The 16,766-nt window shown below is 31.4% G+C and overlaps 2 protein-coding genes across 4 annotated transcripts; one reads left to right on the top strand and one right to left on the bottom strand.

The window, feature by feature from the left end:
- Window positions 1-2,417: 2,417 nt before the first annotated feature.
- Window positions 2,418-7,861, top strand: LOC114418453 (FT-interacting protein 7-like). Of its 3 annotated transcripts, none has more exons than XM_028383797.1 (3): window positions 2,418-2,778; window positions 3,142-3,205; window positions 4,510-7,861. In XM_028383797.1, exon 3 carries the CDS (start codon window positions 4,538-4,540, stop codon window positions 7,544-7,546), a length of 3,009 nt encoding a protein of 1,002 aa, XP_028239598.1. In that variant the 5' UTR covers window positions 2,418-2,778; window positions 3,142-3,205; window positions 4,510-4,537; the 3' UTR covers window positions 7,547-7,861. The 3 variants fall into 3 exon arrangements, with proteins under 3 accessions (XP_028239598.1, XP_028239597.1, XP_028239596.1); XM_028383796.1 differs by lacking the exon at window positions 3,142-3,205 and adding an exon at window positions 3,900-3,958 and having other exon boundaries at window positions 2,419-2,778; XM_028383795.1 differs by lacking the exon at window positions 3,142-3,205 and having other exon boundaries at window positions 2,419-2,778.
- Window positions 7,862-10,416: 2,555 nt separating this feature from the next.
- Window positions 10,417-11,767, bottom strand: LOC114417670 (putative F-box/LRR-repeat protein At5g41630). Its single transcript, XM_028382771.1, has one exon. The coding sequence runs from the start codon at window positions 11,728-11,730 to the stop codon at window positions 10,597-10,599; it is 1,134 nt and encodes a 377-aa protein (XP_028238572.1). The 5' UTR covers window positions 11,731-11,767; the 3' UTR covers window positions 10,417-10,596.
- Between the last annotated feature and the right edge of the window lie 4,999 nt (window positions 11,768-16,766).

Genomic DNA, 16,766 nt, shown 5'->3' with positions numbered 1-16,766 from the left:
AATTTAGTCCTTCAAAATATAAAAAGTACAACAAATATCTTCGGACGTTAATGATTGTGGCTAATTATTATTGTTGTTGTTGTTGGTGTTGTTGTTATTATTATTATGTGTTTATAATTTACTATTCCTATTCGTTTAGTACTTATGTAATATATATTTTAAATTTTCTTTTAATATATATATATATATATATATATATATATATATATATATTATTTTAATTTTTTTGTCAAACCTTAATCTTTGTCGTTAAAAAAACTTTATCTTATAATTTTGTCAAATTTCTACTAAATTTCTCACTTTTAATCTTTAAAATTATTCCATATCATAATTTCAACTTAAGTGCCCTCTTATTTAGATTGAAAATAATATGTCAGAGAGTTTTTAGTAGAAAAAATACAATCGGTTGTGGGATCAAATTTATTTATTTATTTTAAATAAAGAATTTAATCAACTATTTTTTTAAAAAAAATCTCACAAAATTTAAACTAGATAAGAATTCCTTAGATAAACCTTATGTGCTTCCATTCGAGACAACACTTATTATACATAATATGAATGAAATGAAAATAGTTACTAGCGAATAAAGAACCCAAATAAATTCAAATAAAAAATACAATAATGTTCAAACTAATACAAAAGTTAACTTTAAAACAAAAAAAAAACTAATACACAGATTTATTCTTTGTCTTTGGTAGAGTTGTATCTCTCGTTGATTTAGGGACTGCAGTGACCTTGCATTTCATTTAACATATTGTGTCAAAATATGTAATAAAGATGAATAATTAATGGAAGAAAAAAATAAAAGGCTTTCATTTTTTTTAAATGGTAACTCAATTTTTTTATATCATAAAACTAAAGAATTTTATTTTATTTTGGAAAAGAAGTAGTTATATTGATTAATTAAAAAACTAATTAATAATTTGATTGATAAATAAATAGATAGATAATCAAAATATAAGAGTTCAAATCTTAAATTGGATTTTAATCTATTTTTTCATAGCTTCTCTCCTATACAATTCACTTCTATGATATATTTGTCGCACTTTTTATATTTTCGGGGACTAAATTTTACATTTTTATCTTTCAGAGACGCATTTGTGAGCGAATGTGGGAAGATGCAAAGTTAAAAAAATATTATGACAAATATACTTCTATACTGATAATCCACGTTGACAATCATTTTAGTAACAAATTTGTTCCTCGGTGTCACATGAGCTATTGTATTAACCATGTCTCTATGCTGATAATCTATGTGGGCAATCACTTTTTACACTTTTAAAGACTACATTTTGTATTTCATTTTTTAGAGTTTATCAGCAAATTACACATTAATAGACAAAAATGATTATTTCACGTAAATGGTTAGCCTAGTTAATTTGATCTAATTTGTCAAATAATTGATCGATTGTCTATATAGCGTCTGTAGAATATTTGACTGCAGTCTGCAGGACGATATATGTGTGCTAGATCTTAGATGGAGAGAATTTTAGAGAAATGTTAATTTCTAAGTTAAGCGGAGAATTATTATAGAAAATATTTTTATAGATTGATTTCAATTTATAAATATTTGAAAGAGAAGAATTTACTTATTTAATTGACTATCTTTGAAAGGTCTAAATAATGTACTTTGACATTAATACATAATGGTTAGATCATAATGGTTTACATTCTTGAAGAGAATTATTATTTTCAAGATATCATAGATAATTATTATAGAAAATATGTTGATATATTCATTTTAAAATGATAAATATTAAATTACAAATGTTTGAAAAATAAAAAATCAATTAAAATTAATACTTTTCATTTATATTTCAAACTTGTTCAAATATTTAGATATTCTTACATAAATCAGGTATGTCTCATTAAAAAGCATTGAAGCCAATTTTTTTCCACACAATTAATTATAACCATTAATTAATAATCTAATGTGATTTACAAATATTATTTTTCTAAGAGGTGGTATACAACTATTATTATCTCCATCCCATATCTTTAGATGTTTTTAATTTTTTTTTTCATTTTAAAATAATTGACGTTTTAGTCTTTGAATTAAAAAACATTTATTTAATATCTCACCAATAGTGATAAATTACATTACAAAATTTTAATATATAATTAAAAAAATTAATTATACTTTAAAATTTTAACACATCAATTGCTTTAAGATTAAAAAAATTAAAAGAAAGGATAACAAATAAATTATATGTTTTATTAAGATATTATGCTGAAAAATAAAAAATCAAAATCCCAACTCTGGTTACTAAATTTATAGAAAAAATAGATTTATGAAAAGGAATATTACCAGAATCTATATTTTGTATTTGAAGATGAATCAGGACAAAAAAAAGCATGAAGACTCAAAATTGTATATATCTATCTATATATATATATATATATAGAGAGAGAGAGAGAGAGAGAGAGAGTTTGCAAGCAATTGCATTGATGAGCAGTGACTGGAGAGGGTGGGGCCAAAGCTGAACTCACCCAACCACAGCAACACTGCAATAAAACCGTGTTGTGTGAGTTCTGAGATGGCACAACCCAACACCGCTACAACTACTGAACAATACGAAACCGACATTCTACAATGTCAATTTATGTGTGCTACTTGACTTCAATTTCTCTCTTTGAAACCCCATTTCTCCTTCCTCTTCCTCTTTTTTTATTTCTCACATAACTCCTCTTTTCCTCACCTCAATCTCACTTTTTTTTGTGGTTTTCTCTTTTGGGTCTTCAGCTTTTCAAGTGAAGTCCCAAAGATCAAAATTTCAGGTGTGTTTCTTTCTCTTTTTCTTTCTTCTGGGTTTGTTTTGTTTTTATTTTTATTTTTATGTGCCTTTTTCTTTCTGGGTATTTGTGGAATGTTTTTGATGATTTGCTGTTGGATTTTGTAGAAGAGGGATTTTGTTTTATTTTTTGGGGGGGATTTTTTTCTTCTTATTACACTGTTGTAGCAGAAAATTGATGTCCTTGTGTTTTCTTTTTTCCTGGAAAAAAAATTGAAAATTTGGGTAAGGTTCCTCAGAGAATCAACTTCTCTTCTTTGTGGCAAAAGTTTTTTTTTTTCTCTAATTTTTTCATCCTTAATTTTGCAAAATATTGGATAATTAATTAGGTCTTATGTTTGTTTTTCAGCTGAAAGTCTGAAAATTTTTCAACAAAAAAAGGAACTTGAATGAGAATACATAAGCACTTGGGGGTTCGTGATTCACAGATCACTGGATTTTGTTTTTAATATTTAAGATTTTCATTTTCTTCAGAGTATCTGAAGATCACACGATCTTATGTACTGTGGTACAAGGAATCCATGTCCTTTTCCCCTGTTCTATGAATCTATGATGTTGTATTATATTCTTTTGCAATCTTGGAAATACTTTTTTTAATACGTAGTAGAATAAAAAGTATTTAAGGCTTGTTTTCATTATTGACTTGCTTCTTGATCACGGAGAACACAATTGTGGAAGTGGTAGTTGAAACTTTTGGAACTTTTCTCTTTCTTGCTTGTGTTTTAAGAATTACTACTTGCTTTTGATAATGATATCCATCTCTTTTATTTTTCGTTTCTTTGTTTTTACTTCAGAGGGGTGAATCATGCAACATCTTGTCTTATTTATGACGGGAACTAACTGATTAATAATTTATAACCCCATGCATAAAAAGAACAAATAAATCCTGTTGCTTTCCTTTACACACGCACACACCAAAATTTATGGACTTAGCCGTATTTCATTTTGTATTTGACCTTGGTTGTCAAATTTTACTATTAAAAAAATGGCAAATAAATATTAATTTGAATATATCATGCCTTTCATTAATAAATCAATTGATAAGAATACTTTTACTCAAGTATTTGCTGGTGAACTTCCAAATGATTGACTTTGGATTTATGATAGGAACCCAAAGGTTTTCAAGAAAAGTTGAGCTTGATCAATGTGGTAATGTTTTAGTCAAAGTAAGATCTACACTCTACACCTGGTGTATTGCTTTTTCTTTGTTAGGACTTGGGAGAATTTGGTACTATTGCTAGAATTTATCTCTGAATATTGATAACGAAACAAAAGCAGCAAATTGCTAGATTAAGGATATGCAATATATATCCTTTTGTACTATTAGTACCTCTGGTACTCTATGCAATATATATATTATTTTTGCTGAGCAAAAAAAAAAAAAAAGGATATGCTTCTTTTGTCCATGAATTTAAAGCAAAACTTTCAAGCATTTGATTTTCATGCATTGACAAGTTTAGGAGTTTTACATCCAAAGCAAACCATATAGTGCCACGTATTTTACTATTTTATAATCTTTAATTACTACAATGATGTTGCCTTTTTTTTTGTCTATTGATAAAGATAATATAAAAGTGTTTATGCTCTAGTTGATTACAGTTACATTTATAATTTAATAGAGGAAATGGCCAGGAAGTTACTTAGATCATGTAAGTGTATTGAAATCTATATCTGATTCTATTATAATCTTAAACCTTGTTTCTTCCTTTCTTTTCAGGTTTCTGGAAGCTAATTAATTATTGGCAATGAGCAACCTCAAGCTAGGTGTGGAAGTTGTGGGTGCTCATGACCTTATGCCCAAAGATGGACAGGGCTCATGTAGTACTTATGTGGAACTTCACTTTGATGGTTGGAAATTTCGGACTACAACTAAAGAGAAAGATCTGAATCCTGTTTGGAATGAGAAATTTTACTTCAATGTTACTGATCCAAGCAAATTGCCGAATCTCACTCTTGATGCCTGTATCTACCATTATAGCAAGAGAAGTAATTCCAAAATTTTCCTGGGTAAGGTCCACCTCACTGAACCCTCATTTGTCCCATATGCTGATGCTGTTGTTTTGCACTACCCTCTGGAAAAGAAAAATGTTTTTTCCCGCATAAAAGGAGAACTTGGTTTGAAGGTATATGTCACTGATGACCCTTCAGTAAAATCCTCAAACCCTATTCATGATGTGGAACCCTCTGTGGACACCGTCCAACACTCAACCCCAGATCAATCACCAGTTTCATTCACTAATTCAATCCTGAACGTCTTTTCTCGGAAGAAAAATGAGACAAAGCACACATTTCATACCCTTCCAAATTCAAATGAAGAAAAACAGCATAAATCTTCTCCTTCAGCTGCTGCAAAGACAAATAAAGACTCTGGGATGCATGAGTCTAAATCTGGACTGCCTCCTCCCAAAGTTTTTCATGCATATCCAGGTTCTTTCTCTCCAATGGATTATGCACTCAAAGAGACAAGCCCTTTTCTTGGAGGGGGACAAGTAGTTGGTGGGCGAGTTATTCGCGGGTACAGGCCGTCCAGCTCCTATGACCTTGTTGAACCAATGCAATACCTATTCGTACGAGTTGTAAGAGCTCGTTTGACTGGGAGCATTGATCCATATGTGGAGGTAAAGGTTGGAAATTTCAAAGGAATTACCAAACACTACGAGAAAACACAAGATCCTGAATGGAATCAAGTGTTTGCCTTTGCAAGGGAAAATCAGCAGTCAACTTTGCTTGAAGTTGTGGTCAAAGACAAGAATATGTTACTTGATGAAGTTATTGGCACTGTGAAGTTTGATCTCCATGATGTTCCTAGACGTGTTCCACCTAATAGTCCGTTGGCTCCTGAATGGTATAGGATTGACAAGGGTAAGGACAAGAAAAAAGGGGAGTTGATGCTTGCTGTATGGTTTGGCACACAAGCTGATGAAGCTTTTCCTGATGCTTGGCATTCTGATGCTCTCTCCTCTGGTGATATATCCTCGTCTGCATATGCTCATATGAGATCAAAAGTTTACCATTCACCAAGATTATGGTATGTACGGGTTAAAGTGATTGAGGCTCAGGACTTACATGTGTCAGAGAATTCCCAAATCCATGATGCCTATGTTAAGCTACAGATCGGTAACCAGATTTTGAAGACAAGACCTGTTCAATCAAGGACCATGATTCTGCGTTGGGATCAAGAGCTGATGTTTGTTGCTGCTGAACCCTTTGAGGAACCTCTGATTGTTTCAGTGGAAAATCGAGTTGGTCCCAACAAAGACGAGACTATTGGAGCTGTTATTATTCCTGTAGACCAAACTGACAAGCGAGCTGATGATAGACTTATCCACACTAGGTGGTATCACCTTGAAGAATCCATATCATCTGTGATGGATGGGGAACAAGGAAAAAAGGAGAAAGATAAATTTTTTAGTAGAATTCACCTGAGTGTCTGTCTTGATGGTGGTTACCATGTTTTTGATGGGTCAACTTATTATAGTAGTGATCTCAGACCAACATCAAAGCAGCTCTGGAAGAAGCCAATTGGTCTTTTAGAAATTGGCATTCTAAGTGTTGATGGACTTCATCCAACGAAAACCAGGGATGGAAGAGGGACAACAGATACATACTGTGTGGCAAAATATGGGCATAAGTGGGTTCGCACTCGAACCGTTAGTGACAGTCTTAGTCCAAAATACAATGAGCAGTACACTTGGGACGTTTATGATCCAGCTACAGTTCTCACTGTGGGGGTGTTTGATAATGGACAACTTCATAATTCGGATGGTAACAAAGATCTAAAAATAGGTAAAGTTCGGATTCGGATCTCGACCCTGGAAGCTGGCCGTGTTTACACAAATGCATACCCATTACCAGTGCTACATCCTTCAGGTGTCAAGAAGATGGGTGAGCTGCACTTGGCCATTAGATTCTCCTGTTCCTCAATGGTTGATTTGATGCAGCAGTATTTCAAGCCTCACTTGCCAAAAATGCACTATAAAAGGCCACTTAACTTAATGGAACAGGAAAAGCTGCGACATCAAGCGGTCAATGTTGTTGCTTCTCGACTAAGTAGGGCGGAACCCCCACTTAGAAAGGAGGTAGTTGAATACATGTGTGACACAGATTCTCATCTTTGGAGTATGAGGCGGAGCAAGGCAAACTTCTACCGTCTGATGACAGTGTTTTCTGGAATTCTCTCTGTTGTGCGATGGTTAGGGGAAGTTTCCACATGGAAGCATCCTATAACAACAGTGCTGGTGCACATTCTTTTTCTGATGCTTGTATGTTTCCCTGAACTTATTCTGCCAACTGTATTTCTATACATGTTTGTCATCAGCACGTGGAATTGGAGGTTCCGGCCGAGGTGCCCTCCTCACATGAACACCAGACTCTCCTATGCAGAAGGGGTGACCCCAGATGAGCTTGATGAGGAATTTGACACATTCCCCAGCTCAAAGAGCCCTGACATTCTACGTTGGAGGTACGACCGGTTAAGAACTGTGGCTGGGAGGATTCAGAGTGTTGTAGGAGATTTAGCTACTCAAGGAGAGAGGATCCAAGCTCTTGTGAATTGGCGTGATCCTCGTGCCTCCGCCATGTTCATGGTATTCTGCTTTGTGGCTGCTATAGTGTTGTATGTCACACCCTTCCAACTGCCTATTCTTCTGACTGGATTTTACTTGATGAGGCACCCCATGCTTCGGAGCAAGGTGCCGCCTGCTCCGGTGAATTTCTTCCGTAGGTTGCCTTCTCTCACAGACAGCATGCTGTAAATGGACACTCTTGTGTGTTCTAGAATCTTGAAAACTTATCTGCTGCTGCCAGTGTTTGAATTAATTTTTGGTAGTGGTTGTAGAATCATTGGCGCTATCTCACTTTGTGTTGTTTATTAAGTGTTGACCGTTGGTGCAACTGTATACTTAGTTTGGTAAACTCCAATGTAGTTTTCATGTTAATTAATCAGCGTTTGTGAGCTTGTGTTCTATACTTGAATGGCTCGTGACTCTGCTAAATGATCTGTCTTAGTTCCTAAGTGACTAAGAAAATTGTATTTCTAATAGGAGTACGGAAATGATCTTTGGGCTCAATTTGTCACACCTTAAAAAACGAGGCTATAATATTTAGAGATGAGTATTGTAATTATATGAAAATTTCTTTCTAGATATCTGTGAGTATTTGCTAGTCAACATGAGGATGATATAGCATAGAATCACATTGCATTTACATATCTCCCTGATTTCAATTATTTTACAAACTAGCAGGTGGATTTTGAATCTTTATTTACCATTTCTTCAACAAACTTAACTCGTACATATTTAATTATAATGAGAACTGTAGTGTAAATAATTGATACATTTCATAACTTAACCAGAGAAGTGTAGAACAACAAGGACAATTTTATTAATGGAAACTCGAAACACACATAAGCTTGAATCTACACAAGATTCAACACTTTTTTTTGTCTATGGGTTTGAATTCCCCTTATTATTGTACAAGTAGTCTTCTCTTACGTGACAGAGAAGTATGATCACATCCTTATTAAGCTTTACTTTACATTTAATTGTGTGTATCATGCATCGGACCAGTGAATGTCTAATTGACCCCAGTCACGTTTTGGCACACCCAAAGCCTTACAAAACAGCTTTAAAGGCATCAACAACATTGTTAGGGCATGGAGGCTGGAAATCATGTTCAGCATCACACCCTCTTGTGGAATCACACTCATCAACCACCATGGCATGGACCCTTCTTCCATTTCCAAAGATGGTGATGTTGTGATGACACCTCTTTTTATTATTGAACCATCCAGTTGATAATGCCACAACTGGAGTGTTTGAGATGATAGATGAGAAGTTTAACCAACTTTGAAACCCGGAGGCCAAGGTGGCCTCTAGAAAAGTTGCTCACAAGTTGGCATTGCTTGAGGGAAGTGATGCCAGCTTAAAGAGGTAAGGGTGATCTCTAGAACAGTATGTTTAAGGACCAAATGAAAAAAAAAATGATTAAATTTATGAATTTAAATAAAATCTTTAAAAAAATTCAAAGACTTAAAATTTTCTTAGTTTCGAAACCTAAAGTGACAATGATATACAATTTCGAGGATTAAATTAGTGATTTACTCGTACAACACAATATGTATTATTAAAACTGCAGAATTTAATTTTTATGTTTCACCTTGAATTCTTAATTAAATCCACAGCCCTCCAACTTTTCATAAGCACACATAATCACCTTTAGTTAATGTGTGAAATCTTAAACTAAGAACACAACGAAGATGAACTGTAAATATATAATGAATAATCAAATAGATGCCATATCATATGGTTCAACGACTGAGGAAAGCCAAGTGACAAACTAGATGCCTTTAGCTTCAACTTTCAAATATCACCACTTGCGAGCTAATCCTTAAAATTAAGGACCAGGGAAATAATTTCGTGTCATAGCTAGAAGCCAAGAACTCGATAAGTGAAACTTTCATGTCAAGCTTGGATCAAATATTTTGTTGCAAGAAAGCAAGAAAATTTACTTCAGTAGACGTGATGCAGGGAACGCCAATAATGCAAATAAATATATACAGTACTAAGGCATGGAAGCATGCGTTGGATGCTAGTACAGCAGTAATGAAACTCGTATTTCTAAAATATATGTATAAGAACAATTAAAGAATTGAAGAAGATAGAGAAAGAACATTACACCTATAAATTTCCATCTAAATGCCACCCTTTTCACCAAGCACCCAGCAAAACAACATAGAAAAAGGAGAACATATTCAAAATGGAGGTTTCTACCTCAATAGCATCCTTAATTTGTGTAGAAATCCAAAGTGACTTTCCAAACTCCAATTAATTGGCAGTTCCTCATAAGACTTCCATCGATGTTCTGCAATGTGAGAACAGAGTCTTAATAAGATAAATCACTTCAGGTACTCACTCGTGCTGCATGGAACTAGCATTTGAACATCTTCTGATTAAAGAGTTGTTATATTATGCTGCCATGAACACGAATTGCAGTTACACAAGCAACACCAAGGAGTTGATTACATTGAATGGACCACATGCTTCTTTTAGCAGATTTTATAAAGTTTTTAATCACAGATAAAATCTGATCCAAATCTAATATAAATAACACAATGGAATTTATGGAGTAAAAGCTCAAAGCCATATCATATTCTCCCCTTTCTCCTAGTGAAACTATGAGCGCTTTCTTGAACATTTTCTGCAATTAACAAATTTAAGATATGTGATACCCCACAGTGACTTTCCTAAATCCGATGAATTGACAACTCCTTGTAAGGCTCTCATCAATGTTTTAGAGTATGAGAAGGGGTTACATAAAGAGATATTAACATTAAGATACATCTCTCTTGGTACTCACTCGTGCTGCATGGACCCGTGTATTTGAATACCTTCTTATTGAAGAGTTATTGTGCTGCTACGAACATGATCACAGTTACACAAGCAACTGTTGATTATATAGGTACCACATTCCTTTTTTTAGCAGATTTTATATATATTTTAGATAAATTATAATTTCATGTAAAATTAAATCCAAATAAAAAAATGACACAATAGAACTAATGAAGTTAAAGCTCTAACACTAGAACTAGGAAAATCAGAAAAAAGCTAAGCGGAAACAAAAGCAGTGAGGACTCAAGTTCTGAGAATATATCGATGTTGTACGGAAGGCAAAGAAACATAACTGAAACATATGTTTTTGAAGAGTAGATCATCAATTAAAAATTTAAAGCTGAAACATAACAGAAAATAAAACAAAAACTCCCTAAAATTGTTGTTCTTAAACAGAAAACATAAACTTTTCTGCATCATGTAAGTGGATTACTAAAGCATTTTCCAAGAATGAGTGTTTCAGGTAAAAGAGGAACAATTGATAGGTCGTGCTTCTTTACTCCTCCAGTAATATGATATCGACATCTCTGATTTATACCGTAGCGGTCATCCATGATATTAACTTCAAGAACTTCAAGCTTAGGACACTTGGCAGGAAGTTCCAGAAATAAGGAGTCAGCATTTTTAAGAAAAAGCCTTAGCTCAACTAAATTCTCAAAATTTGGAAGATCAAGAATAGAAGGGTCCATCTCTTCCCTAAAATCACCCAATGACAGAAATTCAACATTACACAGTCCTTGGAGAATGTTAGAAACAATTTGGTTCGCATAAAGATTCTTAGCGCAGTGATGCACTGTCAAACAAACCTTGGCTTTAAGAATGTTAGGCCAACGATGAGTGTACATACAGTTTGAGATAAAATCATAATCACGATCATCTTGTATAACAAGACCATAAAAAGAGCTGTGGTGGAATACTTGGATAACTTGAGAGTTATGCTTAAGCAAAATCTTCAACTGACTCTCCCACCAGTTCTGCTTCAGATCAAACAGTTCAAGAGCTGGAGATCCAGATATAAGCTTGTTAATACTGGGGAAGCTCAATAATGCATTTACGTGCAGGTGAAAAATCTGGAGATTAGGGAGATGAACATCATAAGGAATAGAGAAAGGAAAGAGGCCCTCGATCTTCAAGGTAACAAGTGTGGTACAGATGAACAAGTGGGGGAATCTGAAAATAATTGAACGGCACATGCATAAGGAGATATTCACATGTTCAACTTTTCTGGACACAACTGCGTTGACCCATTCTTCCGCGTAACTGAGACAACAATCATTATTACATCTGAGATGAAACCTTGAGATCTTTTGTGTTCTAAATAGACCCAAGAAAACATCGACACTATGGTAGAGTTTCATGATTGGTTTGGAGCAGTCGATGTGAAGAGAAGGAAGCATGGTCCATAGAAATCTCCACCTCGTAGATAACAAGGATGTAGCAATGGCTTCCTTGATTGTAAGGAACGAAAGGATGTGATACACAACATCGTCCGGTAATTCGCTAATTCTGTCCTGTCCTGCTTTACTCTCAATCGTCAACATCCCTCCCATAATCAAGTTTAGGGTTTCTGTTCAATCAATGCCTCGTACGTGGGTGAAAAATCACTGTTGAAGATAAATAAGCAAAAGAGATGAGTTTTCAATTTAAGAGATGAGTTTGTTTAAGTTTATTTTTTAAAAAATGTGCTTATTTTAATATTTTTATGATATGTTTGTTTAAATTATTTTTACTTAAAGTAAGTAATTTTTTTTTATTTTAAAAAATATATCTTACTGAATATATATATTTTTTAAAAGTTTAAACGAACTCTTTCTAAATCTAGTAACTAATTGATTTATTTAGATTGACGTATCCAAAAAGTTTAAAATTATGATTTATGCAAGTTCAAACTTGATTTTGGGATAAAAGTTTGTGTTAGATAAATCAATCAATTATATATATATATATATATATATATATATATATATATATATATATATATATATATATATCAATTATAAAATAAGATTTTGTCACATGACAATTATATTCATTCTTTTTCCTTCCAAATGTAAATAATTTCATTTTTATTTTTATTCATAATATATATATATATATATATATATATATAATTACCATGTTTAATTATAGTAATTAAGATGTTTATAATAAGTATATATTTATGATTACATTAATAAATTAATCCATTAAATCTTAAATGATTTTTTTCTATCATGAATAAATAAATAAATTATTCTATTATTCAACTAGGTTTATAATGACAAATATTGTATTCAATTAAGTGACGATTCCAATAGTATTCATTCTTTTGGGTCCAAGATGCAAACAATTAATTTCGTTTTTAGTTTTTTATTCATAATAACATATTATTATATTTAATGGGAAAATGAAAATTTAAAAATTAAACAATTTTGATATTAATTGTAAAATTTAGAATTGATATTGTTATACAGTTATATGTTTAGGAAATTATCCAAAAAAACTGATTGCAGGAGATTAGCCAAATTAAATATAACTATATATCCTAATCAATCATGAAATATTTTTTATAATTATAGTAACTTTTTTTTTATCATCATAATTTTTAAATAACTTACTGTAAATAGTAATATTGTCGTTAAAAATAATGATTGTTACTATCATAAATACTAATTGATTTTAAAATTCAGTAGTTCCTTTTCTTTAAATATCTAATTATTATTATTATTATTACGAGTGAATATTAGACCTTGCGAAAACTTCTTCCTCTACTCCTCCAATGTGCTTCATGTTGGTGTTTAAGATTTACTAAAATATCTAAGGAGTTTATAAGCTTCTTTTGCCTAACTTATAAGTCACTTAAAAGATTATCTAAGGAGTTAATCTTTTTGTAGTTTTATGATTATTTTGCCAAAAGGTAATATTGATTCTTTTTGTTGCCAATTTTAATAGTTGCATTTAAGTTTGAACATCCAGTGATGACATTTTTTTGTAAAAATTCTATTTAAAAACATTATCTGTTCCTAGTAAATACTGTTTCTTTGTTGTTACTAATAAGTATATGCCTTCTTTGTTATTACTAGTAAAAATACTACTTCACTGTTTAGAAGGCAGTGTCTTACAAGTGGCATGCCCTACTCCATGATTACTTTTATTTTGTTTTCATTTTGTACTTATTAGCTATAAACCCACTGGTATGTAGAAAATGTGTTAGTAGAAATGCCAATTTGTTCTTCCTATGATGCATCATTGGCATTTTTGTAAATGGGTCAGAGTTTTTAATTTATTTGGACTGACTTGAGGGGTGGGAATAGGTCAGGTCGACTTACAGGGGTCTACGATCTGACCTACATAAAACCTGGCCTAAACTGGCCTATTGGCTTATTTAATTAAAAGGTTGGGCTTATGTTTTTTTAAAAGCCTATTAAATTAAATAGATCAGACTTAGACTTATTAAAAAGCCTTATAAGCCTGATAGACCGGCCTATATATATATATATATATATATATATATATATATATATATATATATATATATTATTTTTTGGATACAATTAATTTTTTTTTAAAACTACGAGACTTTGATTACACATTACTATTCCATAACTTCTATTCCTATGATCAAGGACTTTAATTACAATTTAGGTGTGAGTCATGTATTTTTTTTATATTCCTCTTTATTTTGATTGACTTTCTTTTTTCTTTAACTTTCCTATTAGGTTCGTACTCCATAAAATATTACATATATTTATTGTAAAGAAGACTTTTAAAAAGGCTATTAGGTCTCGCCAGACTTTTAAAAAGGTTAGGCCGAACCAAAATAAAAACCTTTGATAGGCTAAAGGCCAAACTCAAGCCTCAAAAATTCATCGTAGGCTAGACTCAGACCTTTCAAAGCCTGGCCTGACCTGGTCTATTCCCATCCCCATCCCTAATCAGGATATTGTGTAGATGGTTCCGCAATTGAAGACTCAGGGACTTCTTTGTTGGCGGGTCCAACTATATGATGGTTGTTAAGCTGTTTTTTTTTTAATTATAATTTCTGGGTTCCTAAGAGTCTAAGATTTCTTTTTTATGGGAGGGGCTTACAATCTTGTCTTGAGTGCATGACAGACGATAGTGCCACAGCCACATACTTTTAAGAAAATTATTACTTTCTACATCTATTCTTTATTAAACCGATGTAGAAACAATTTTGTTACTTTCCCACCCATTTTAACCAAAATTGATGATGAAATCTGCAACAATATCAATTTTTACAAAACTAATGTTATAAACCTATTTTTTACTTCAGTTGCAACTAAAATTGATGTTGAAATATGACAAAAAGTATGACTATTAATGCATTTTTAATATTGATTTTTTCATTAATTGATGTCGAATTTTCTTTTTACATCGATTTGAAAATTGGCATTGTAAGTAGTTCACTTTCAACATTAGTTCAAAATCCATGTTAAATATGCCTTTTAATCAATGTTAAAAATCACTTAAGCAATGTGATCATCACCTTGGAAAAAAGTGTCATGTGGTGTGTACAACCTAAAAAAAAATCACTTAACCAATTCATTGTAGATGCTCATTTTTCCTCCCGGTGAAGAAATTTTTAGCTTTCGCTCAATCCTTAAAAAACCATATCGTTAAAGTCTCCTACTCCTACTTCAGTTGTTGTGGCAATAGAGAAGGATATGAGTCATGCTACTAGCATCTAGATAGATTCCCCAAGGGTGTCAATGCCCTAACCTTCTTCCCATCTCCAAGAAATATGATTTGTTGGAATTGCATAGGTGCAGATGGTAGAGGATTTTCACATATGATTAAACCCAGCTTTGTATGCATGTCATTGGTTTGCTCTTCCTTCTTGAGACCCATGTGATCCAGTGGGAGATGTAAGACCTATATTTCATAACTTGTGATTAAGTGGGTAAACATAAATAAAAGAAAAAAAAAATATGTTTTAAGCTATACAAGGTAATTTACGAAGTCATACATTACCATTTACCAAGCAAAAAAAAATCTATATCTTCTAAGCCTTGTGATATGAGATGCAAGAATTGCTTATTATTTTAAAAATAATTAAACTAAATAGGCATTTAAAATAGAATAATCATCTTGAACTAGAGTGTTTTTAAGCTCTCAATCAGCAAGAGCAATTTTTATTTTTCTTTGACGAAAGCGTTCTTAGGGATTTTCTTAACCTTTTGTCTTTTTCAATCTATCATTTAGTTGTAACTTGAATTTCATTATTTTTAAAATAAAATATCAATAATTAAAAATAATATTACATCACAAACCATTCCAATTGAGAGCAGGATTTCAAGAGAAAGGCTCATGGTATTAACCGTATTAATGGAAGAGTAAGGGAGCCCGACCTATCAATTTTTCAGCTGATCTACTAAAAGCGTTTGATAAAACTAACTAATGATTTACTGATGAATGTCAAATAATCTAAAATGACATATTTAATATTTAAATTTTATTTCTGTAAATTATCATTTTAAAACGTAAGATAATAATTTTTGTAATTTTATATTATAAAAATGGTAAAATTAAATTATTCATTATTTTTTAAAAATAAATTAAATTAAATAAAATTTATTAGAATTATATTGTTTAAAAACATTTTTTTAACATTTAAATACTTTTTTAATAATATTTAAGAAGAAAAATAAGAGTATTTTTTCTTTATAATTTTTTCTTAAACATTCATTTTTTTATTAGTATAACAAGAACTTAGATGCATATGTCTCTCACTTACATGACTAAGAAAAATTAGATACCAGGATTTTTTTTCAAACAACAAAAAAAAAAGATAAGAGTGTTTTTAAATCAAATAAAAGGATAAAATAAAATTTCAAACAAAATAATAAAATAAAATATAGAAGAAAAAAAATTAATAACTTATAAGCTGACTTATTTTGATAAGCTACTTGAGGATTATGAAAAATAAACTATTAAAATAAGTTTATATACCAAACAAACTTATTTTGATCAAATGAGCTTATAATTAAAGAAAATTATAAATTTCTCAAAAGTCTTATCAAATATAATTGTCTAAATCTATAAATTTTAAGCTCATAAAATAATTAATTTAGTGCAATAAAATTTTATCATATATGTACAACATATATATTTTTCTTTTAAAAAATAATTATAGAGAAGATCATTTTATTTTTTTTTCTTTAAACATTTGTTGTTCAATTCATTATTTGAAAACATAGCCCAGATATGATTAAATATGATGAATTGAGAAGAAATTTTGTAAGTACGTAATTGTTTTGAATAAATTTATTATTATTTTTTATTTTCTGATAGAAGATGAAAGTTCTTCTACAAAATTAGCTTGTGTATAAGTTAATAGAAAAAATCATTTCATTTTTTTATTTCTTTTTCGAAAAGTCTTTATGATAAGCTTACCCAAACAAATGCTTAGGCAAAATTAAATTGCAAGATTAGGTGGGGAAAATGATCATTGACTAAACCCAAAAAAAAAAAAATTGCAAGTTTTGCAAGATCAGAATTAAATTTTAACAGCACTTGCGAGTTGTTGTGAGCGTGAGTCATTGAAACGAAGACTTAAAAAGTGGTGTTGGATGCTGCAACGGTCACT

The sequence above is a fragment of the Glycine soja genome, chromosome 7 (assembly GCF_004193775.1).
Source record: "Glycine soja cultivar W05 chromosome 7, ASM419377v2, whole genome shotgun sequence".
In the NCBI taxonomy this organism is placed as follows: Eukaryota; Viridiplantae; Streptophyta; class Magnoliopsida; order Fabales; family Fabaceae; genus Glycine; species Glycine soja.
Note: the sequence above shows the minus strand (reverse complement) of the source record. Positions and strands in the feature narration are given on the sequence as shown.

Coding starts and splice junctions, on each gene's coding strand:
- LOC114418453 (XM_028383797.1), top strand. CDS start 4,538: ATGAGCAACCTCAAGCTAGGTGTGGAAGTTGTGGGTGCTCATGACCTT.
- LOC114417670 (XM_028382771.1), bottom strand. CDS start 11,730: ATGGGAGGGATGTTGACGATTGAGAGTAAAGCAGGACAGGACAGAATT.